At 37.0% G+C, this 25,844-nt stretch overlaps 1 protein-coding gene and 1 non-coding gene across 9 annotated transcripts in view; both read left to right on the forward strand.

Moving 5' to 3' along the window:
• Window positions 1-25,844, forward strand: part of Axdnd1 (axonemal dynein light chain domain containing 1) — a 193,402-nt gene that overhangs the window by 110,237 nt on the left and 57,321 nt on the right. For all 8 annotated transcript variants that reach the window (XM_010630238.2, XM_010630237.2, XM_010630244.2 and 5 more), the window contains 2 exons: window positions 3,100-3,175; window positions 7,942-8,176. In XM_010630238.2, coding sequence (XP_010628540.1) covers window positions 3,100-3,175; window positions 7,942-8,176 — 311 coding nt within the window. The remainder of the gene's footprint in view (window positions 1-3,099; window positions 3,176-7,941; window positions 8,177-25,844) is intronic.
• Window positions 12,913-13,049, forward strand: LOC117285644. Its single transcript, XR_004516714.1, has one exon. It is a non-coding gene; the product is annotated as a U4 spliceosomal RNA (small nuclear RNA).

The following is a 25,844-nucleotide window of genomic DNA, read 5'->3' on the forward strand; positions in this document are numbered from 1 at the left end:
AAAGAGAACATTCTAGAGTAATATCATTAAATGTAGCTCTGATAAAGCATGGTGCCTACTATGTATCAGAAAGGTACTAGATATTTTACATTCATAGAGGTATGATACAGTACCATCCTACATCAATAATACTAGATTCAGTTTTGGTTTAAAATTTACTTTGTCTGCAAATAAGATTGCTACCCCTGTTTTTTTCTGAGCTCCTGTCACATGGAGAATTGTTTTCTGTCTTTTCACTTTCAGTCTATGGGCTTCTTTTTGCACTAGGTGTGTTTCTTGTATACAACATATTGTTGGATTTTGCTTCTTATTCCATTTTGCCAGTCTATTTCTCTTGATTGGTGAGTTGAGGCCATTGACATTGCTGATATGTTATAACTGATATGTACTGACTTATTATTGACATGTTACTGGCCTTTTGTTGACTCTTTTTACTTTTTCACCTTCTCCTTTTAATTTCTTGCCTTGCCTATTTGATTTGCTCTGTTGGGCCTCATGGTGTTGTTGCCTTCATTGTCTTTTTCTAGGATCTTGTTTAGAATTGCTTGTAGTGCTGGTTTGGTATTCATGTAGTTTCTCAGGTGTTCTTTGTCGTGGAAGTGTCTTATTTCCCCATCCATTTTGAAAGAGAGTTTTGCTGGATACATCAGTCTAGGTTGGAGGTTGTTCTCTTTTAGTACTTGAAATATCTCATTCCAGGCTCTCCTTGCCCCAAGGGTTTGTGTTGAAAAGTCTGCTGTGATTCTGATGGGCTTTCCTTTGTATGTGATTTGTTTCTTTTCTCTTACTGCTTGTAGTATTTTGTTCTTCTGTTGGGTTTCTGGGATCTTGATTATTATATGTCTAGGTGTAGATTTTTTTTGATTGTAGCTAGTTGGGGTCCTATATGCCTCAGTTATCTGAATGTCAAATTCTTCCCCTCTGTTTGGGAAGTTTTCTGTCATTAATTCTGCAAACAGCTTTTTTAAGTCATTTGTATTTTCTCCTGCTACTTCATGTATTCCTATCAGTCTTATGTTATTCTTCTTTGCATCATCTAGGAGTTGTTGGATCGATTTCTCATGATCTCTTACTGTTTTTAAGAGACCTCTCTTTTCATGGTCACTGACTGCAATCTTATCTTCTATATCTGAGAGCCTATCTTCGCATTCTTTTATTCTGTTGCGTACACTTTCAATAGAGTGTTTAATCTCCTGGATATCTGTTTGAATCTGTTTTATGGATTCCATTTCTTTCCTATGTTGGGCGTTTATTTTTTCCATTTCTTTCTTATGCTGGGCCTTCATGGCTTCTTTCATGGTCCTGAGCTCATCTATTTTTTTGTCAGTTTCTGCTCTAGAGTCTCGAATCATGACTTCCATTTTGCTCACTATCTCTATGGTTATCTGGGAAATTATTTCTGTTTTGAATTTTTCTAGAGCCTGATTGATCTGTTTTGTTACTTCCTGTGCTTTGAGTTCAGGGTGTCCTGGTGGTTCACTATCGGCCTTTTCATCCTCATTTGCCCTACTGTTTGCCATTGGTAAACTGGAAGTCTGTCCTTGTGTCTTGCTTAAGTGTTTTCTCATTTTAATTTTTGTTGTCAGACTGTCCTTGGTTTAATCTCTGGATTATCACCCAAATCTTCCTGATATAGTTGCACTCTAGCTTCTGTGTCTCTAACGACCCACAGACATTCTCATCTTCATAACATCAGAGAAAACAGCTCATCAAATCAACGGCAATGCTTTACCCCAACTGATACAATCAGCAACACATTAAGATCAAGCACAACTTGGACACTGACCACCTGTGGTAGTCACTAGTCTATCACCCTTAAATCATTTGAATTAAATTGAAATCAAGAAGCAGTCCAGAACATGTCTGCAGTGAACAAAATTTCAATATAGTGTATTTACAATTTAATGGCTCAGACAGAGCGAGGATGCAAGACCCCTGATCTCAGTTAGCTGATGACTGAACCCGATGATGCTGACTGACCTCGGCCTGCAAGGCCCAGATTGAGTTCCCCAACCTTCTGAATGGTTGAACTCCATGCAATGTTCTGTTACAGGTTTCCCACGCTCTTTCTTTAAAGATGTTCAAAGTTGGGAACTCAGAAAAATACCCTTGATGACCACCTCTGTCTTTACAGAGTGGGTCCAAAGACTGGCACAGTCAGGAGGTCTGAGAGTGTGTGTGGGGGGCTTATGGGGGTTCAGGGGCACCCATGTGGCTACCTTCCCGGCGCTGGAGCGATGGCTGCTGGGTTGGGAGCAGGCGTGGTTCTCCTTCCTGCGGTGGATCAGGGCCTAGGCTTTGGCTGTAAGGTTTTTTTGAAATTTAAGATGCTTTAAAAAATTTTTTAAGATACTTTGTCTATTACATTTTAGAGACAGTTTCCATTTCAAATTGAGTACATTAGGGATCCTGAGGCACAGGGATTGTGAGTTCAAGGATAGACTGATTTACATAGGAAGGCTTTGTATCAAAACAAAAAACAACAACAAAAAAATGAGAATAGTGGTTTTATTTTCAATCACATGAAGAGGTTTCCCAATTAGTAGATTTGGAAGTTTCTGGAAAGTGCAGCTGGCATACCTCCAAGCTGGTTTTTGCTGCCAGGTTTACTTTTCTATTTGTTACTTTTTACCTCTGAGGGGCACACAGGTGGCTACAGTTCTCTTCTCTCTCTTTAGGAACTTCTTTAAAAATATCTTTCTCCTGTGAGACTTAAAAGAAATTAAAAGCTTCTTATCAAAAGTTGAGTCTCTTAACCTAATGTTTTGTCTTAATTATTCATTAGGCTTCCTGTCTCTTGATCTGTTGTTTTTACAGGTGTCTTCATCAGGAATTCCCCTATGGTGATTTAGTTTTGAACTTTCAAGTTTAAAGCCCACCCTTTTAAAAAGATCCTATCACAGCCCATGGCACTGTAACTTGATTGTTCATGTTTGCTTAGATTTTAAGTTTCTGTTTATACTTGCAAATCATAAGGGCTGCACCTGGAAGGTGTGCTTGAAAATTGAGGACAAACTTAATATTGTTATTTAGCAAAAGGAGTTAGGATTTTGTTTATTCTCTGTTATGAGTTCTTTCGCTCGCTCGTTTTTGTTTCAGGGGAGAAGACATTCCATCCCCCAATAAAGGAAATATATTTGATTTGGTTGTTTCAGACTTCAAGCAGTGGCAAAGGGTAAGACTTCCTAATAAATATCTGATAAACAAAGTATTGGTTGGAAACTTAAAACTCCTGCTACAACTGAGTCACATCTCATTCTTTCACAATGCAATATTAAGTTTGTTAAAAGACAAAACATCAAGACTGCATGGGCTTTAAAAATATTATTATTTTCAGATCTATTTCAGATTTTTTGACAAATAAAATTAGGCTATCAGAAGAAAAAAAAATGGGAAAAGATATGTGGGTAGTACCCAATTCTCCTATCCATTTGTCAGATTTTTTTTTTTTTTTTTTGGTACCGAGGATCAAACTCTGGACAGCTGTTTGATCCTCAGTAGCTGCATCACTGAGCTAAATCCCTGGCCCCCATTTGTCAGATATAGGTAACATTTATGCCTGTCTTGGATCTAACTTTTGTTTTAGGACAAACTGAACTTTTTTTGTTTTGTTTTGTTTTTTGAGATAGTGTCTCACTATGTAGTTGAGACTGAACTGGAACTCACTATGTAGCCCAGGTTGGTCTCCAACTCACAGCGATCCTCCTGCCTCAGCCTCCCAAGTGCTGGGATGACAGGCATGGGTCACCACACCAGGATCAAACTGAACTTTTAAAATGAATGACATCCCCATTGCCTGCCCTTTAGGGCCTGTTTGGGAACCCTCTCTCACCCTCAGCCCAAAGCCACTGAGCGACATGAGCCCTTGGCACCACTGATTTTGTCGGCTGGGGAGTGATGCTTTATGGAGTGTGGGCAGAGTTTATTGCAGGTGGAGATCTGGAGAGGAACTGTGTACCTAGGAGGGTTTGCACAGCGCAATTACCCAGAGTGGAACAGAAAGAGCAGATGTAAACAACTGCCTGGATTCTCACAGAGAGAAGGGATGGAGATGGAGAAGCCCTCTTTGAAAATCAGTGGAAGACTAGGTACCTGACCCGCCACACTGTGCCCCCTACTCAGACACAACTGGAGGTATCCACTCATAAAACAAGCAAAAACCCCACAAAATTCTGGGTAGCCACGCACACAGTAACCAACTGAAACCAGAAGGACAGTGCAGAGGGAAAGAAGTCTGAGCAGTCTGTCTGGATTCCTCCTGTTCCATTTACAAATCAGACTTTCTCTGTGAATGTATGGGAAATAGCCCACTGGTTGAATTCTGACTGTGGTATAAATACTATAGTACTGAGAGTGCTCTTTTCTGTTGTGTTTTTTTATTTTTCTATATAGTTTTTGTGTACGGGAAAAGGAGAATAAGAATTGGTGCTTTAGTTTAAATAGTATCTTCCATGGATGTGTCAGGTTAACCTTCACAGAAAGTTACGTACAGAGGATTCAAACACAAGCTTTACAGCAGTATATTAATTGGTTTCAGCCTTCTCACAACTTCCCTGAAGCTCTAGTTACACTTCCCTCCCTCTTCATCCCTTTTCCCATTCCCACAGATACCTTCTCACATGCCCTCTCCACTAGCCCTCAACTCTAGATATAAAAATAATATCAATAAATTTCTATCTCTTTTCTTTCTTTCATTTACTGTTACCCTTTTTCTCCTTTCCTTCTTTATGAATTATTGTCTTCCTTCATCCTCTACATCCTAGCCTATCTTTCAGCAGTATTTGTGTTTCTGAGTTATTGAAAAAAGGGTGCAATCATTAAATTGAATTTTAAGTTGCATGATTGGTGTATAGTTGATGCTATGGATACTGATATAACCAGTACTGATTCTCTCCTTGTAGTGTAGTGTTGTGCCCAAGTCGCAAAGTCCCCAAAGACCACCAAGGAGTCAGGTCCGATGCAATTACAAGAGGAGTTTATTGAAAGCCCGAGCCTGGACCCTCAGGTGTCACCGTCACAGTGGCTTTAGACCGAGAGCCCAGATCCAATTTTGAAGCGGGTTTATATAGGGTTAAGGAAACGTTTTGCTTATGTAGTTTCTATTTTTAGCTCTTGCTTATCATTGGATATTTGAGGGATACTGGGAGGGCTTTTACATTTTTTTGGATATTCAAGGGGCACCAGGAGGGCACTTACTGGAAAATTACCTAATGCGTACATTCACAGAATCAATTCCTCTTTTTAAAGAATATCTGATTAAACAAATTCTATAATTAACAAAGACTACATATGTGAGCAATAACTAAGCCTATATTAGCAATGGCTACCTATATAAGCTATGACTAGTACCTATATTGGCTAAATCAATTTCATCAGTCCTCCTTTTAAAAAACATTGATTATTTTAAGCAGGAAGAATTCATCTTTAGATCATAAAAAGAGGAACAGAAACAGGGTAGAGATGCCCTAAGACAGCTTGCCCTAAAAAGAGGAACAGAAACACAGGGAGACTGTCACACAGAATGGAATTTTACAGAAGGGAACTTTTGCAGCTTTGTTTTGGGCAAGGGGTGTATACAGGGGGCACAGAGGGAGCCCACCTTGACCTGAAAACTTGGTCCTTGCAGTAGAAACCCAGACTGATCCTTATATTCAATAGGTTGAAGAAGTATACAAATACCAAAACAACTTAAACCAAGATCACATCACAGGGAAAAATACACTAACTAAAGAAATCTCCACAGCAGTTTTTCTACCATAACTAATCCTCATCTCTCAGCATGTGCGCACACACACACACACACACACACACACACACACACACACACAAACAGTAGAAGCATGAGAAAAAAATGCAACAAGATGCTTCCAAAACTTAACACCCCCAAAAACTAATCTCAAGTTTAAAATGTTTGAAGAGAACAAAGAAGAAACAAATCCATAAGCTTTTCAGCAACCCCTAAAAAAAAGAAAGATGAAAGAAAAAGAAATAGTAAGTTTTTAAAAAATTGAGTTAAAAAAAAAAAAAACCCTACTTGTTTTTGAATGATTGGTTTTTTTCCAGGATCTGAAGTTTTGGAATCCAGCAAGTCATGCTTTTCTTAGCCTAGCTTTAGAGCCTCTGGGTTTGTGAGGTGCACTCCCTGCCCCAAAGTGCCCCTCTGTCCATTCACCTCAGACTGTGGCAGATGTCCCAGCTCAAGTGTGTTCTTGCTCACTTTTGTAGATGGGAAAAACAATCAGTCCTCTGTTGTCTGCTTGATGTATGCTGTGGGATGGGGATTCAAGCAGACTGTTGGACTTACTGTCAGCATTTGCTGGGCCTGGTTTCTCACTATGAAGGGCAATGCCCATTTCCTTCCTAGCCTGAGTTTAAACTTCTCAGGGGGGTCTGTGTTTAACCAGTATTCTCTCTCTGGTTGTTTCCTGTGGTTATTTCTCACCGTGTCACTTTGGGAGGTTGATCCTGGAATCCCTGAAGCTGATAGCCTGGTCTGTACTTCCTCCCTGCTTTCCAGGTTAACCTTCTCTCCTTGTACATTGGCCTCATCCAAAATCAGGTCTGTCAGTTAATCTGTGCCTCTGTTACTCCATGCCAAGGGAAGCAAAACATAGAGCTGGCTTGGAGTTGGTGATAGTTGTAGGTGGGCAGTTGCTTACTGCATTATTTCTTCTGTCCCCAAGCACTGGTCTAGTCCATAATCAACCCCATGCAAGGGGAGACAAAGTGAAGAGCAGTTCAGAGTTGTCTGATCCAGGGCCTACTTTTTTCTTTTGGAATTATTTGATCATAATAGTCTCAGAACTATTATATATAATATATGACAGAAACATCATGTCAAAACTACCAGATAAAAAGTTTTAAAAAGTCATTTCAGGGGCCTGGGAATTTGGCTCAGTGGTTTTGCTGCATGGCTTGAAAGTGCAAGGGCCCTAGTTTGATCCCCGGTACCAAAACAAAAACAAAACAAAAAAACCAAGATGGTAAAAAGTCATTGCAGGGCCAGGGATTTAGCTCAGTGTTTCTGGCGTCTGCCTTGCAAGAGCAGGGACCTGAGTTCGATCCCCGGTACAAAAACAAAAAGTAATTGCAGACCCAGGGATTTAACTCAGGGGTTCTGCTGCCTGCCATGCAAGTGCAAGGTCCTGAGTTCAATCCTGGTACAAAAAAAGTCACTGCACCGGAGGACCATGACTTTTTAAAACTCTTTATCTGGTAGTTTTTACATATATAGATGAAATTGACAAATAATCATGCATCTTTAATTATTAGAAACATAATACCATTTATTAAATACTGTTAGGCTAAAATATTTTCATACATTATTTTACCTTTTGGGGGAGCTATATGATATAGGTCTTATAATCCACATCTGTAAGTGGTAAGTGGCAGAATGAGAATTTGAGTCTGGGTCTCTCACTTCAGAATTCTGACTCTTAATTGATCTGTTACAATGCCTATCTATATTTATTATCTTACTGAAGAAACAACTAAATTGCACTTTATTTTCTCACTAATATTTAATGATATTTCTTATTTGAGACTTGGGGTTAGTCAGCTAAATAAAATATGAATCAAATACAAACTATACATTCTAGGAATTATTCCAGTTTATCAGGGATCATGTAAACAGCTATATAACAACCTTACTATAATAATAAAACATGCTGGCTCTCTAGGACTTAATTGCTTGTCACTAAATTTTTACCCGCATAAAATTTGATGTTATGATCTTCCTGCTGATAAGCTATGAATTTCTCATAGTGTAACAACATTCATTTAAATTTAAATAAATGTACATCACATACTACTTTGGAGAGGAAATAGCTTAAACAATAATAACAGAACATATAACTCAAAAAAATTGAGGGACACTGGGAAAGAAGGGTCTGTGTCAACTTTGATGAATTATATGCTACTCTGCCTTCTTTTACTCTCTAGGAATTAAATGAAGAAAAGGAAAATTATACTGCGGATCTCCTAGTGTCAAAATATGATACTCTCAAGATTATTAAGCATTTACAGGAGAGCTGGGCAGATACTGGAATGGGGATACTTTGTCGCCATAAAAGTGTTGAGGGGAAGATGCCAGCAGAACAACAATACTTGGTGGAAATGATGAAAAGCATAGGAAGACTCTACAAAGAATATGAAATAAGGATAAATGGGGACAACGGTAAGAAAAAGCAATGATAATTCGATTCTGTGGCATCATAAAGCATTTATAGTTATTTTAAATAAATTTAAAATAAAAGTAATATATTTATATAGATTTTTAAATCAAGCAAATACTTATTTTGATATAAAATTATTATGATGTAATTTAATACAATTTATTTAGAATGCATAGTTCACTGCATAGTCAAAGTCATGTGTATCTATTACCATAGTCAACTTGAGAATATTGCCACAATTTTAAGAATATGCCTTAAAAGAAACCCTGCACATTCCAGCTCGCATTCTCTTCTGTTATTTCTACTCCAGTCCTAAATTTCCTTTCTGTTCCTATAGATTTCCATGGTCTAGCCTTTCATATGAACGAAATTACATACTTTTATCTGTTATGATTGGCTTTTTTCACTTAGTATGTTCTAACATGTATTATTTATTCCTTTTTAATGGCCAAATTTTCTATTTTATTTTTATTTTTTGGCTTTTGAGACAGGGTCTCGCTATGTAGTTGAGACTGACCTGGAACTCACTATGTAGCCCGGGCTGGTCTCGAACTCACAGCGATCCTCCTGCCTCAGCCTCCCGAGTGCTGGGATTACAGGCGTGCGCCCCCATGCCCAGCTGTCTATTTTATATATGTGTATAAAATTTTGTTTGTTGTTTCATCTGTTGAAACATTGGGGTTTCCTTCCCCTTTTTAGCTATTATAAATAATGCTGATATAAACATTTATGTACACATTTCAGAGGAGGCGTATGTGTTCATTTTCCTTGGTATACAACCTGCGGTGGGAGTTCTGGTCGTTTGGTAGCTCTGCATTACCTTTTGAGGACTGCACACTGTTTTACAGATGCTACATCATTTTATATTCCCACTTGCGAGATTAAGGGTCCTGATATTTCTGCACCCTTGCTAACAGTTGTGGCTATTTCACTTTTTGATTCTCACCAAAACAGTAGATATGAAATAACATTTCATTGTAGTTTTGTGTTTTGCTGATAATTAATGATGTCAAGCATCCTTTAAAGGCTTATTAGCCATCTGTATATCGTCTTTGTGAAAATATCTTTTCACATCTTCTGCCATGTTTTGTGTTCTCTTTTACTGAATTATAAAGGTTCTTTATATGATCTGGGTTATAATCCTTTTTCAGATACTGTATATAAGTTGAAAATATTTTCTTACCCTTTGAAATGGTGTTGCTTTTTCTTTTTTCCTTTTGGTACCAGAGATCAAACTCAAAGCCTTATGCTTGTGAGGCACGTACACTGCCACTGAGCTAAATCCTTGGTGTGCTTTTTCTTTTTTTTTTTGGTACTGGGGATCAAACTTGGAACCTTGTGCTTGTGAGGCAGGTGGATGCACCACTGAGCTAAATCCCCAGCCCCGGCACTTTTTCACTTTTTGATACATCCTTGTATAAACAGTGTTTTTGCTGTAATACGAATCCTTTACCAAAGTCATGATGATTTTGTCCATTCAGTTATCAAATTTATTGGCAAAACCATTCATAGTGTTTTTATACCCCTTTTATTTCTGTAGAATTGGTCATACTGTCCCCTTTTTAGTTTCTGGTTCTAGTAATACAAGTCACTTTTGCTTGTCAATTAGGTAAAGGCTTATCAAGTCTTTTTATCTTTTCAAAGAGCTAGCTTTTGGTTTTATTGCTTTTTCTGTATTGTGTCTCTTTTTTGTTATTTTATTAATTTCATTGTAGTCAGTATTATTTCCTTGCTTCTGGTTATTTTAGTTTGCTTTTCTTTTTCTAATTTCATAAAATGAAAGATTAGGCTCTTGATTGCTCTTCTTTCTTAATATAGGCATTTAGAGCTATCCATTTTCCTTTCAGCACTCCTTTTGTTGTTATCCTGAAAGTATTGACGTTTTGTTTATTCATTTTAATTCATCTCAGAGATTTTATGTGCTCTCTCTTTTTGGTATTGGGAATTGAACTCAGGGCCTCATGCTTTCCAGGCAGTCACCTCATGAGCAGCTGAGCTACATCCCTGGCCCTATGAGTTCCTTTTTGTTATTTTAGGAATGCATCATTTAACTTCTACATATTTTTGTTTTCCAAATATTTCTGTTACTGATTTCCAATTTCATTCCATTATGGTCTGAAGATAGAATTAGCATTACTTCTATCCTAAATGTATTTTTTTTTTTATGGCCTAAAGTCTTGTCTTCCTGTAGTCTGTTCTTTGCGTATTTGATATAAATGCATTTTTGTTGGGTGGAGTATTTTGTAAGTGGCTCTTAGGTCTGGTTATTTTATAATATTTTTCAAGTCTTACATTTCTTCATTGATCTTTCACTGAGGGGTTTATAAAATAGGGTGTTGGAATCACCACCCATTTTTTAAATTTTTACTTTTCCTTTCATTTCTCCTAGTTTTTACTTTATATATTATGGTGCTTGATTCCTGAGTGCCTATATATTTGTAATTATTACAGCTTTTTGACTGATATTTTTATTAGCCTAAAATGTGTCTTTATTTCTAGTATCATTTTCAGTTTTAAAATACATTTTGTCTGACATTATTATAGCTACTGTGGTTGCTATATGATGATATACTTTTTGTTATTGTTTCCTTAAATTTATTTATGTTTTTGAACCTAGGCAACAAGCAGTTGGATTTTTTTTAAATGATGGTCTCTGCTATTTGATTACATTTTATCCATTTCCATTGAGGATTGAGATATGGAGTCTGATGAAAAGGTGCTGCTATTGGAAAGAATTAGTGTAGTTCTTGTGGTTAGTTCTTGAGATAGTTGTTATAAAACAACAAGCATGATTCCTCTGGTCTTTGGCTTCTTGTCTTACCATGCTTTCCTGCCACTGTGATGTCATCTGCAAAATGGCCTTCACAAGAGTTGAGCAGAAAGTTTTACATGTTTTCAAGCTACCAAAACTATGAGCCAAATAAGCCTCTTTATAAGTTAACCAGCCTCTAGTATTTTATTATAGTAATGGAAAATGAAATAATACAGATAATTGGTACCAAAAAGTAGAGTTGTTATACCTATGGAAGTGGCTTTGGAACTGTTACAGTTTGTATCTAGATGTCCCCCAAGTGCCTCATGTGCTCATAGGTGGGGCTTTTGGAAAGTGGTTGGATTATGAGGCACTGTAGCTGTATATGATGTTAGAAGGTTGGCCCTGTTCAGGAAAGGCAGGTCATTGTGGTTGTGACCTAGGAGGAGGCCCTTTCTTTCTCTCTTTCTGCTGTCTGGCTGCCATTTGTGAGTAACTTTTTACTACTCAGGTCCTTCTGCCATGCTGCCAACCATGCAAGGACTAAAACTTCAACATGAGCCAAAAAGAAACCTCTCCTCCTATAAACTGTGGGTGTTTGATATTTTGTCCCACTGCCTGCCTATGTAACTGCCTGAATATGTGGTTTAGAAACCTTTAGAACTGGTTTGCACGAGGAATTTGGAAAGGTTTGGAAATGCCTCCTAGAGGATTCCTACAATGCTATAACCCAAGCTTGATGGGAAATTCTAGTTAATAGACAGAATGCTGATAAAAATGCAGACAGTAAAGACTATTCTTGAGGTTTCAGTTGGGAACAAGGACTCCACTGACAGTTGGATTTGAGACCATATATATTACACTGTGGCAAAAAAAAAGTGTCTACATTTTGCTCATGTTCTGAAACTTTGTGGGAAACAGACTGAGAGTAGCAGATGAAGTAATCTGTTGGAAGCTCTGAGTAACATTCTCACCATTCTTTTAAGATCATGATGCACAGTAAAAATTAACCATTGTTATACTCTAATTATTTTCTATAAAATTTTGTTTTTAATATAGAAGTAAGTAGTGTGTTTTGACTATTTTCTTTATTAATATCTACTTGTATTATATTAAGATAAATAACTAAAAATAAAAACAAAAAAAATCTAATGCAGAAAATTTCAATGAATTCCTGCATTTAAGCAGTGGTGGATTTTAGCTATTTTTGTACTAAAATTATGAGCAAAAACTAATTTAAAAAGTTTTCAGTTTTGCAGTGAAGAAAGCTTCTAAAGTGAGCATAAGGGAACTTGGTTGCTAAAATGATTAGCATTAAAAAGAAGAGACATGTATTTTTCATCAACACAATAGGAAAGATTCCTTGAGGACACCTCTCCTCCAGTTATACAGGGGCCTCTGCAGCAATGATACAGGGGTTCCTGACTATTGTTAAGCTGGCATCATTCACATGGTGCTGGTTTCATAGGCTTGCAAAATGCAAGAGTTATGGAATCAGGAAGGCTTTCACCCAGTTTTCAGAAGGGCTGGAAGATAGGCAGTGTGCCCCTGAGGGAAATAGGTGAAGCTTTGAGGGTAAAGGCAAAAGTTCAGTGGAGAAGTAAGGAACTCTGTGAAGTTTCCTTAATATCTCTCTGACAGAGTTACTTGTTCCCTCCTCTCATCTACTTTGGCTTGTTAAGATACATTATTGGGCAGGGTATCTTTTCTTTTAGTCTTATATCTATACCTGTTTCTCATTGTAACTGGTGCTTACTATACAACATGCTCCCAATAAATATTGGTTTAATATTTAGCCTTTAATTAGACTAAAGTAGAAAATTTAAAGAAACCTTAATAATGGATATACTTCTAAATTCTGTGGTATTTTATGTAAGATGGCAATGAGTCTGTTTCCATTAAGTAACTATAAATGGAGATTGGGAATAAGATTTTGACTACAGGATTATTTCCATACACAGACACCAAATTGAACAGCAGCTTTGCAGCTTTGCGCAGTGGTAGTATCGTAGCCAGTGAGGTTTATCTGAGGTGTGATTATTGCTAATTGAAAAGCTCTTTGCATATCAAATTACTCACAGGAGCTAGGAAGCCAAGTGAAAGACTATGGTGTCTGATTTTAGCATACTAGTAGGAAAAGGCCTATTTTAGCATACCAGTAGGAAGGCAATAAAAAAAGAGTTGCCAGCTGGGCATGGTGGCACATGCCTGTAGTCCCCGCACTCGGGAGGCTGAGGCAGGAGGATTGCTGTGAGTTCAAGACCAGCCTGGACTACATAGTGAGTTCCAGGTCAATCTCAACTACGTAGTGAGACTCTGTCTCAAAAAAACCAAAAAAACCCAACAAAACAAAAGAGTTGCCTATATTATCCTCCTCCCCCTGCTCCAGCTTTCAAGTCTACACCTTAGACTTGAAAGCCAGTACCAACACCACCATGATGAAACTCTGTCCTACAGATCCCCAGTATCCCCTGCCACTAGGCTAGTACCTGCAGAAAGGCCTCTGATCCCCTCTTAGCTAGGTGCTGCTGTTATGGAAGAACTGGTAAATGACACACAGAAATGCAGAAGTGGGTAAAACAAAAATGTTTTCATTGCTAGCAAAGGGTTGGCCTGCACCAAGGACTGTGCCAAATGACAGACCTGGGCTGGGTTACAATCTTCTTTTATAGGAGTTTTAGAATCATGACCTCATTTTAGGTAGCTCAATAAAACATTTCAGCTCTCTCATTTCCCTTCACAGATGTACAAATCATGGTCACAAGACAATTTAATTTTAACCCAAGTTTAGCATCTTCTTTGAGGTTAGGATGTTTATCTTTAGGACTGCCTAGTTAGCTATTCTAGCCCATAAGAGTAGCGATCAGGGTTAGGAAAGCAGGACTGGTGACATTCCTTTCATATTAACTCTTTTATAGTCATATGATTTATAGAAAGTTTAGGGTCTAAGTGTACTTTGGTTATAAGATACAGTAATTCTTATCTTAGTTTAAACATCTGGTCTCACTCTGGGTATGCTTAAGCACCTCGGGCATCTGCTAATCTTGTAACATTTTATTTTTCCTCATTGAGTTTATTGGTACATTTTAGGTATACAGTACAGTTGCATTCATCATTAGGATCTTGTACCTTTACAAGACAGGTCTTGGTTCTCATTTTTTCCCTTTGTCCGTGCCTGCCCTTCACCCGCTCCTCCCCTCCCCATTTACAAACACTTTATTTCTATTTTTTCATTTTCTCATGTTTTTTCCTTTTCCCTTATGACCTTTCCCCTACCCACCCCTCACACTTTCCCCACACATTTAGCTCTTTTCTTCATATTTCACATTGTCAGTTATCTCATTAGTATCTTATGTACTATTATAGTTTTTCCACACCAGAGAAACTGTTCAGTATTTACACGTGTGACTTATTTATTTCACTTAGGAGTATATCCTCAATATGTATCCATTTTCCTGTGAATGAATCTAATTTCTCATTTTTTATGGCTAAGTAATATTCCATTTTATAGAAAAACTGCATCTTCTTTATCCGGTTTCCAACTGATGGGCAAATGGGCTGTTTCCAAGTTTTAGCTATTACAGACTGTGCCGATATATACATAGGTGCACATATATCACTGTGATATGATTCTTTTAATTCTTTTGGAAAGATACCCAGCAGAGGGATGGCCATGTCAAATGGAACCTCTAGACCCAGCTCTTTGAGGGATCTCCATATTGATTTCCATAGTGGTCGCACCAGTCTGCACTCCCACCAACAATGGAGAAGCGTTCCTTTCTCCCCACAACCCCACCAACATTTGTTATTATTTGATTTCTTGATAGCAGCCATTCTTTGTGGGGTGAAGTGGAATCTCAGTGTTGTTTTCATCTGCATCTCTCAAATGACCAGTGATGTGGAACATTTTTTCATATATTTACTTGCTGCTTTTCTTCTTTGAGAAATGTCTGTTCATTTCAGATGCCCATTTTTGAATTGGGTCTTTATATTTGGGGGGGCTTTTTTTTTTAGTTCTTTATATATTCTAGATAAGAGCCCTTTGTCTGAGAAGCGCTGTTTAAAAGTTTTTCCGACATTGTACGTTGTCTCTTAGTTCTGTTGATGGTTTCTTTTGCAGTGTAGAAGTTTTTTTTAATAAGATGAGATCCCAGTTGTTTATTCTTTGTGCTAGTTCCCATGCTACTGAGGATTTATTCATAAAGTCTTTCCCTATGCCAATGTCTTCAAGAATTCTGCCTAACTTATCTTCCAGCAAATTTAGTGTTTCTTTTTTAATGTTTAGATCTTTAATCCACTTGGATTTTAATTTAGTGCATGGTGAAAGATAAGGGTCTACTTTTAATCTTTGGCAGGTTGAAATCCAGTTTTTCCAACACCATTTATTAAAGAGACTATCTTGCCTCCAGTGAGGATGGTCGGCTCCTTTGTCAAAGATGAGGTAGTGGAGTACATCTGGATTTGTTTCTGTATCTTCCAGTCTGTTCCACTGATCCTAGGCCTGTTTCTTTGCCAGTACCATGCTTTTTTACCACAGTGGCTTTGTAGTGTAGTTTCAAATTGGGAATTGTTATACCTGCTGCCATATCTCTGTTGCCTAGAATTGCTTTTGCTATATTAGGTCTCTTCTGGTTCCAAATGAATTTTTGAATTATTTTTTCTAGTTCTGTGAAATATAGTGCTGGAATTTCAATTGACATTGCATTGAATGTATATAGCAGTTTTGGTAGTATGGCCATTTTCACTATGTTGATTCTTCCTACCCAGGAGCAGGGGATATCTTTCCATTTTTTAATATCCTCTTCAATATCATTTTTCAGAGTGCTTTAGTTTTCAGTGTAGAGGTCTTTTGCTTCTAGGTTGATTCCTAGATACTTCATTTTTTTTATGCTATTGTGAAAGGAATTGTTTCCCTAATTTCTCTCTCAGTGAGTCTGTTATTTTTGTACAACAAGCCTATTGATTTTTGAGTGTTGACCTTGTGTCCAGCTAGTCTGCTAAAAGTGTCAATTAAGTCTAGAAGTTTTTTGGTGGAGTTTTTTGGGTCTTCAATGTAGAGTATCATGTCATCAGCAAATAATGACAGTTTAACTTCTTCCTTTCCTATCTTTATTGCTTTAATTTCTTTCTCTTGTCTAATTGCTGTGGCTAATGCTTCCAGAACTATATTGAAGAGGAGTGGTGATAGTGGGCATCCTTGCTGCTGATTTTAACATGAAGGTTTTCAGTTTTTTACCATTTAATATGATGTTGGCTGTTGGTTTTTCATAGATAGCCTTTATTAAGTGGAGATATAGACCATCTATTCCAATTTTTTGCAGGGTTTTTATCATGAATGGGTGTTGAATTTTGTCAAATGCTTTTTCTGCATCTATCAAGAGGATCATATGGTTTTTGTCTTTGACTCTGTTAATGTAGTGTATTACATTTTTGACTTAGGTATGATGAACCATCCTTGCATCCCTGGTGTAAATCCAACTTGGTCAGGATGTATGATCTTCTTGATGATCCTCTGTATTCTGTTTGCTAGTATCTTATTAAGGATTGTTGTATCTATGTTCATTAAGGAGATTGCCTGTACTTCTCTTTTTTAGTTGAGCCTTTCCCTGGTTTGGGAGTCAAAGTGATACTTGTTTCCAGGAATGAATTTGAAAGTATAGCTTTCCTTTCAATTTCATTGAAAAGTTTAAAGAGTAGTGGCAGTAGTTCTTCTCTACATGTCTTTTAAAATTCAGCAGTGAATCCATCAGGGCCTGGGCTTTTCTTTGCTGGTAAACTTTTAATTACATTTTCAATTTCACTGATTGTAATTGGGGTATTTAAAATGTTTTCATATTCTTCATTCAACATTGATAATTCATAAGTATCTAGAAATCTGTCCATTTCTTCTGTGTTTTCCATTTTATTAGAGTACAGGTTTTCAAAGTAGATTTTTGTTGGATCTGTTGTGATTTCACCTTTTTCGTTCCTAATTGCATGGATCTGAGCCTTTTCTTTCCTTTTTTTGATAAGGTTAGCTAAGATTTTATCAATTTTATTTATTCTTTCAAAAAACCCACTCTTCAATTCATTTTTTTTGTATCATGTTCTTAGTTTCCATTGCACTGATTTCTGCTCTAATCTTTATAATTTCCTCTTGTACAAGCTTTGGGTTTCTCTTGCTCTTGTTTTTCCAGGAGTCTCTGATTCATCGTTAGGTTGTTTATTTGAGCTTGCTCTGTTTTCCTAATGTGGGCATTCAGTGCTATGAATTTTCCACATAGAACTGCTTTCATTGTGTCCCATAGATTCCTGTATGTTGTATTGGCATTTTCATTTATTTGTAAAAACTGTCTAATTTCTTCTTTAATTTCCTCTGTGACCCATTGATTATTCAGGAGAGCATTGTTCAATTTCCATGTGTTTGTGAAGTTCTCATGGTTTCTTATGCTATTGTCCTCCAGCTTGATTGCACTATGATCTGATAATGTACAGGGGATAATTTTGATTATTTTGCATTCATTCAGACCTGTCCTGTGAGCTAGTATGTGGTCTATCTTGGAGAATGACCCATGTGTAGCCGAAAAGAATGTATATTCTGATTTTGTGGGGTGGAGCACTCTATAGATGTCTATTAAGTCCATTCATTCAAAAGCTTAGTTCCGTTCTAGTATTTCTTTGTTAATTTTCTGCCTAGATGATCTGTCTATCTGTGATAGTGGGGTATTTAGATCCCTCACTACAGTTGTATTAGTGCTTATTTGATTTTTCATGTTACTTAATATTTGCTTTATATAGTGGGGGGCATTAATATTTGGTGCATATGTTTAAGATTGTCATCTCTTCCTCTTGAATTTTTCCCTTTACAAGGATGTAGTGGCCTTCTTTGTCTCTCTCTTAATCAGTTTTGGTTTGAAATTTACTTTGTGAATAAGATTGCTACCCCTGCTTTTTTTCTGGGCTCCTGTCGCATGGAGAAATGTTTTCCATTCTTCCACTTTCAGTCTGTGGGCTTCTTTTTGCACTAGGTGTGTTTCTTGTATACAACATATTGTTGGATTTTGCTTCTTAATCCATTCTGCCAGTCTATTTCTCTTGATTGGTGAGTTGAGACCATTGACTTTGATGGTTATAACTGATATGTACTGACTTATTATTGTCATGTTATTGCCCTTTTGTTGACTCTTTTTACTTATCCCATCTCCTTGTAGTTTCTTGCCTTGCCTTTTTGATTTGGTCTTTTGGGCCTCATGGTGTTGTGACCTTCATTGTTTTTTTCTAGGATATTGTTTAGAATTGCTTGTAGTGCTGGTTTGGTATTCATGAAGTTTCTGAGGTGTTCTTTGTAATGGAAGTAACTTATTTCCCCATCCATTTTGAAAGAGAGTTTTGCAGGAAACATCAGTCTAGGTTGGAGGTTGTTTTCTTTTAGGACTTGAAATATCTCATTCCAGGCTCTTCTTGCCCCAAGGGTTTGTGTTGAAAATTCTGCTGTGATTCTGATGGGCTTTCCTTTGCATGTGATTTGTTTCTTTACTCTTACTGCTTGTAGTATTTTGTTTTTCTGTTGGGTTTCTGGGATCTTGATTATTATATGTCTAGGTGTAGGGTTTTTTTTAATCATGGCTAGTTGGAGTTCTATCTGAATGCCAAATTCTTCCCCTCTGTTTGGGAAGTTTTCTGTCATTAATTCTGTGAACAGCTTTTTTAAGTCATTTGTATTTTCTCCTGCTACTTCATGGATTCCTATCAGTCATATGTTATTCTTCTTTGCATCATCTTGGCATTGTTGGATCGATATCTCATGACCCCTTACTGGTTTTAAGAGACCCATCTTTTCATGGTAACTGACTGCAATCCTATCTTCTATATCTGAGAGTCTATCTTCTCATTCTTTTATTCTGTTGCGTATACTTTCTATGGAGTGTTTAATCTCCTGGATATCTGTTTGAATCTGTTTTATGGATTACATTTATTTCCTCTGTTGAGCATTCATTGTTTCCATTTCTTTCTTATGCTGGGCCTTCATGTTTTCTATCATGGTCCTGCGCTCATCTTTTTTTTTCTCAGTTTTTGTTCTTGAGTCTCATATAATGACTTTCATTTTGCTCACCAACTCTGTGGTTAGCTGGAAAATTATTTCTGTTTTGAGTTTTTCTAGAGCCTGATTGATTTGTTTTGTTAGTCCCTGTGCTGAGTTCAGGGTGTTCTGGTGCTTCACTATCAGACTTTTCATCCTCATTTGCCTCACTGTTTGCCATTGGTGAAGTGGAAGTCTGTCTTTGTGTCTTGCTTAAGTATTTTTCATTTTTATTTTTGTTGTTGGGTTGTCCTTGGTTTAATTTCCTGGTTATTAGTTGAATCTTCCTGATATAGTTGCACTTTAGCTTTTGAGTCTCTAATGACTCATAGACATTCTCATATTCTTAATATCAGAGAAGACTCATTAAATCAGTCACAATGCTTTAGCCCAATTGATAACAATCAGCAGTACAACTAACAAATTGACCATTCATGGTAGTCATTAATCTATCACCTTTAAACCATGTGAATAAAATTAAAATCAAGAAGCAGCCCAAAATATGTTTGCAGTGAACAAACTCTTTACTATAGTATATTTACCATTTAGGATGGGGGCCTAGACAGAGTTAGAATGAGAGGAGTAGATAAGTGAAAGAATTGGAGAAGGTTTCAAGTGAAGCCAGAGGACGTAGAATGACCATACAATCTTTAGGAAACTGTTAAATTCAAGAGGGAAAGAGAGAGTGCAAGAATAAGGACAACAATAAAATCCCTTAAAAGTAATAGGGGCTTACTTTCCTTTGAAACTATTGACTCTTGAGTGAGGTAAAATGACAGAAGAAAAGAACGTAAAGAAAAAAGGAAAAATGATAAAAGAAGAAATCTGAGTTAGGGCAGGAGCAGGAACAGAAAGGGAGATGAGGGATAATATGGTGGAGCAAGAGACTGAGCTGGAGGAAGAGGACAGAAAAAAGAAAGAATTTGCAGAGTGGAATGAGGAAAAGAAAGAAAAAAATGAATTTGAAGGGCTTCTTTCAGACTATCTCTGCTGTCATAATATGCAATGTACACAGTCATGTGCAGAACTGAGTCCTTTGATCTCATCTAGCCAATAGCAGACCCCTGAGATTCAGATTGATTTTGGGCTGCAAGGCCCAGATTGAGTTCCCTGACCTCCTGCAGTGTTGAATGCCCCACAGTTCTACTATAGTTTCCCTCTCCCCTTTCTTTAAAGATGTTCAAAGTTGGGAGCTCAGAAAAATACCCTTTATGACCACCTATGCCTTTGCAGAGTAAGTCCAAGGACTGGCACCATCAGGAGGTCAGAGAGTGGGGGGTGGGGAAGTTGGATGGGGCATTTCAGGGGCTTCCTTCCTTGCTCTGGAGCTGATGGCGGAGCAGGTAAGAGAGGGCATGGCTATCCAGTCCTGCCCACTGGGCCCAAGCAGGCTGGAGGGAGAACAGCTCTTGTAACATTTTAAATCATAACTATGTGCCTTCAAGCTTTGTAGTTAATGATGAAACCTCTGGTATTATTGTCTTAAGAAACAAGCAAAGTAAAGCAAAGACAGTGGTTACTTTGTATTTCCTTAACATTTTGTAGATTTCAGACTATTACAGATGTTCTCTTTATCACTGCCTTTACTCTTTCTCCCATCTTGAGCAGAGAGCTAGAATAAGGCTCCAGCCATAGGTGGGTAAAGACAAGAAAGTGAACACATGGCTTTGCCTTGGAGCTCAGAACAGAGTCTATCTTGGTAAGACCAAGCACCAGATGGGCCTCAATCTCTAACCCAGTGTTCATAGACATAATCCTCTAGACCTGCCCCCTTTATCAGGCAAAAAGACCTCTACACACTCTAAAATCAAGGAATGAATTTTAGGAACAATGGAGATTAAAAGTAGGAAATATTTATTGACTCCTGCCTGAGAGGGATGGACAGGGACCCAGAAAGTAGGTTGCCCGCAAACCAACTTCTCAAAGAAGTTCTATTGAGAAAAATCAGGAAATGGGTACAAAATCACAAAGTGGGCACAATGTGGGACAAAACTATTGTCAACCGATGAGATTACAGGTATAGTCACTTAGGTAATATTGATCCAGTGGGGAACCAAATCACATAGAGAATGTGCATGGAAAGAAGAAGGACCTTTCCTGGAAGAGATGGGTCAGGAACCTTCCTGGAAGGGAAGAGTCAGGAGGTCTTGGTCCCTCACCCAAGGTTATCGATGTCTATTTAGAATATCTATCATTACCATTAATCCCATGGGGAAGTATATAAGTGTTGTCATTTCTCTTTATCTGTTTTTTTGGGGGGGTATTTTTTGAGACAGGGTCTCACTATGTAGTTGAGACTGATCTGGAATTCACGATGTAGCCCAGGCTAGTCTCAAACTCACAGCGATCCTCCTGCCTCAACCTCCCAAGTGCTGGGATTACAGGTGTGCACCGCCATGCCCAGCCATTTCTCTTTATCTTGAGGCCTACCTGACCTTAAAGGAATGTACCTCCAGCCACAGTTTTAATGTGTTCTTCTGCTTTGACTTCCTGGAGGGCCTAGACCTGTCTGATTGCCTATAATATTTCTAAATAACTTATGTATCTATTAATAGTATGATCCTTCACCTGTAAAAACTCTACCACAAGACTTTTAGATCTGATAAATTCAGCAGAGTGGCAGAACACAAAATGAGCATACAAAAATCAGTAGCTTTTCCTATCTTCAATAATGAACCTTTTGAGAAAGAAACCAAGATAACCATTTCATTCACAACAGCTTTAAAAAAAATATGTGGAAATGAGCCTAACCAAGGAGGTAAAAGATGACCTCTACAATGAAAATTACATAGCACTGAGGAAAGAAATTGAAGAATACACTAAAAGATGAAAATAATTTCCATGTTCATAGATTGGCAGAATTAATGTTATTAAAATAGCCATATTGCCAAAAACCATCTATAGATTCAAAGTAGTCCTATTAAAATATTAATAACATTAATCAATGAACTAGAAAGAGAATTTAAAAAAATCATTTGGAAGCAAAAAAGACCCAGAATAGCCAAAGAAACCCTGGGTAATGCTTAAAGCTATAGTAACAGCAACAACAAAAAACATGTTACTGGCATAAAAATAAATAGGAGATAGAATAGAGAGCATATAAACAAATCCACAAAACTATAGCTATCTTATGGACCAAAGACTTAAATATAATACAAGAAACCTTAAACTTCTAAAGGAAAATATAGGGGAAACACTTGAAGTCATGGGGGCAGGCAAAAACTTCCTAAATAAGACTCTAGTAGAACAAAATGTAGGTGTAAGAGTGATATGATTTTGTAGAAGTTGGTAGGCTTCTGTGCTAAGCCTAAGAAGCTTGAAATCATAAGGCTATAGATGGCCATTGCAAGATTTTCAGCAGTAAATTGGCTTGAATTTTAGAACAGTCACTCTGACAATAGAGTAGAAGATCTACTAAGGAGTAGTATATTGAAAGCACTCAGATACCTTTTGTAGGAATGTACTGAGAGCTGATGAGAGGTTAACTAAACGTATAGGAATGGAAAGGAGGAAACAAAAATAAGAGACATTAAGAATTTTATGTTATGCAAATTTGAGGATATAGGCAATACATGAAAGATGCACACTATAGGATGAGCATGTTCCTGATTGGGACTATACATGAATCATCCATTTCATTGAGGTTAATAAATGCAAGAGGGGAAAAAGATTGAGGGGGATAATTGTGTAGTATTAGACATAATGACTTTGAAGTAGTTTTAATATGATTAACTGAACTTAACAGCCATTGTCAGGAATGTGGAAGAGAAATCTTGGATGCAAATTTAGGAGATATCAGTACTATACATGTTAGTTAAGCTGACTTTTGATTAGGTGACCTTGAAAAATGTATAAAATGAGAAGAACAAGGGCTACAAATGGGTCTTCAGCATTTTACAAGATGACTAGAGTTACAAGAATGATGGAAACAGAAGGAATCCCAACAGAATAGTGTCAAAAGAAGCCAACTTTGACTGCATATCACATATTTTGATATGTACTACTTTAATTATTTACTTTAAAATATATTTTTAAATTTCCAGGGTGGTTTTTCTCTTGACTTGGGTTGTTTAGGATTATTACTTGCTTTCCAAACATTTAAATTTTATTTTGTCCTTTGTTTTGGCTTACCTCCATCTGTTGTACTTGTGTGTGTGGGGGGAGATATTTCAATTATTTCCATATATTTAAATATCACAAGACATTCTTAATGTTATCATGCACAGACATTTGTTTAGATTCACCAATATATTCATGTTTTCTATTTATCTCAGGATGATACAAATAGTCAATAAGATAACTATTAAAAAGTTGAATTTTTGCTGGCTATGGAGGAGAGAGCTATAACGCAAAGCCCAACCTCTCTGAACAAAGCAAGATAGGCTCACCACCTGGACTTTTGGAAGCATGGAATGCAGAGACTGAAAAACTTTGAGAGACAAGAGCATTTAAACAGTAGCTCACTTTCAGCCATGGAAGCCTTAGAATGAGACTATTATTAATTGGCAGACTTTTAAGACTGTGCACTCAAATAAGATTGTTGCTAATTGGCTGACATCCTGAAGTCTGAGAAACTATCATAGGTTGTTTATCCCTCCCTCCCTCCCTCTTCTCTTTTTCCTCTTCAACCCTCTCTTCTTCTTCTCCCTCCTCTTTCTTCCTCCCCCTCTCCTATTCCTTCTTCCTCCTTGTCTCCTTTTCCTCCTCTTCCTTCTTTCTCTCCTCTCATTCTCTGTCTCCTCTCTCCTTTTTCTCCAATAGTGCAGCCAAGTAATTAAAACTTAAAGAGCATAAAATGTCAAAATCGGACATTCAAGTTTAAATATCACACTATTTCTCTCTGTCTCTGTTGCCCACCCACCCAGCCCCATTCATTATGTCACTGTTCATTAAGTCCTTGTCTTGTTTTAGTATCAGGGTAACGCTAGCTTCAAAGAATGAGTATGACAGTGTTCCTTCCCTTTCAATGTCATGGGTTTGAGGAGTAGAGTATTGGCACTAGTTCTTCCATGAAGTTTTGATAGAATTCTGTGGTGAATCCATCACCACAGAATTTTTCTTAGTAGAGTTTTTATTGCTGTTTCGATTTTATCACCCATTATTTCTCTATTCGGAGTTTTTATATCTTCATGGTTCAATTTTGGTAATTCATATGTGTCTAGGAAATTGCCCTTTTCTTCTACATTCTCCAGTTTATTGGCATGTAAGTTTTCAAAGTAATTTCTTATAACCCTCTGGATTTTGGCAGTGCCCATGTGATTTTAACTTTTTCATTTCTAATTACATTGATAGAGGGTCTTTTTGGTTTTTTTTTGTTTGTTTGTTTGTTTTGTTTTTTGAGACAGGGTCTCACTATGTAATTGAGACTAACCTGGAACTCACTATGTAGCCCAGGCTGGTCTTGAACTCACAGCGATCCTCGTGCCTCAGCCTCCGGAGTGCTGGAATTATAGGTGTGCGCCACCACACCCAGTGTTTTTTTCCTTTTTTTGTAAGTTTGTTAAGGGGGTTTCAATCTTTTTTATTGTTTCAAAGAATCAACTCTGATTCAGTGATTTATTTGTATTATTTTTTAGTTGCAACTTCATTAATTTACACTCTGATCTTTATAATTTCATTCCTTCTACTAGTTTGAGATTTGGATTATTGTTTTTCTAAATACCTCATTAGATTATTTATTTGGCATCACTCATGCTTTAATGTATTCTTCCACAGCTATAAATTTCACTCTTACAGAGCTGGGGTTTTTTGTTGTTGTTTTTTGATACTGGGGATCGAACTTGGGTCCTTGCGCTTGCAAGGCACGTGGCAGCACCACTGAGCTAAATCCCCAGGCTCCAGAGCTGTTTTTATTGTGTTCCATAATTTTGTTTTGTTTTGTGTGGCACCAGGAATCGAACTCAGGTCCTTGCGCTTGCGAGGCAGCCCACGAAACCGCTGAGCTAAATCCCCGGCCCCACAGTTTTTTTGTTTGTTTGTTTGTTTTGTTTTGTTTTGTTTTTTGTACTGGGGATAGAACTTGGGTCCTTGAGCTTTTGAGGCAGGCAGTGGAACCACTAAGCTAAATCCCTGGCCCATCCATAGGTTTTAATATGTTGTGCACTACTGTCATTTGGTTCTTGGAACTCTTATACTTATTTCCTCATTTCTTCTGTGGTCCATTGATTATCCAATAGTGTATCATTTAATCTCCATGTGTTTACATGGTTTCTGTGATTTTTTTTTCTGTTCATTTCTATTCTCATTCTGCTAAGATCTGATAGTAGGCAGAAAATTATTTCAGTTCTTGTGTACTTACTCAAACATAATTTGTAGCCTAAGATATGGTCTATTTGGAAGAAGTTCCACAAGGTATTAAGAAAAATGTGTATTCTGTTGTTGGATGAAACCTTACAGACACTTGTTAAGTCTATATTTTTCAGTGGTGTGGCTTTACTCTGATATTTCTTTGTTGATTTTTTTGGTAACAATTTTATTACTTTTATTTTAAATTTTAATATATTATATGTAGATATTAAAGAAAATATAAGGCCATTCTATGAAAAAATAATTTTCATAACAAAAATTATTAGAGAATAACCATGATAAATACATGTTTCATGATATTAAAGTAATATATTTTCATTTGCTAATCTATCTCTCAGCTCATCTCCTAATAATACTATGCCTTTTTGCATAAAACATTTTATTTTTTTTATTTTTTTTTTAAAATAATTTTTAACAAAAATTATTAGAGAATAACCATGATAAATACATGTTTCATGATATTAAAGTAATATATTTTCATTTGCTAATCTATCTCTCAGCTCATCTCCTAATAATACTATGCCTTTTTGCATAAAACATTTTTTATTTTTTT

This window comes from Fukomys damarensis, unplaced genomic scaffold (assembly GCF_012274545.1).
Source record: "Fukomys damarensis isolate Sample0158 unplaced genomic scaffold, DMR_v1.0_HiC HiC_scaffold_11, whole genome shotgun sequence".
NCBI lineage: Eukaryota > Metazoa > Chordata > Mammalia > Rodentia > Bathyergidae > Fukomys > Fukomys damarensis.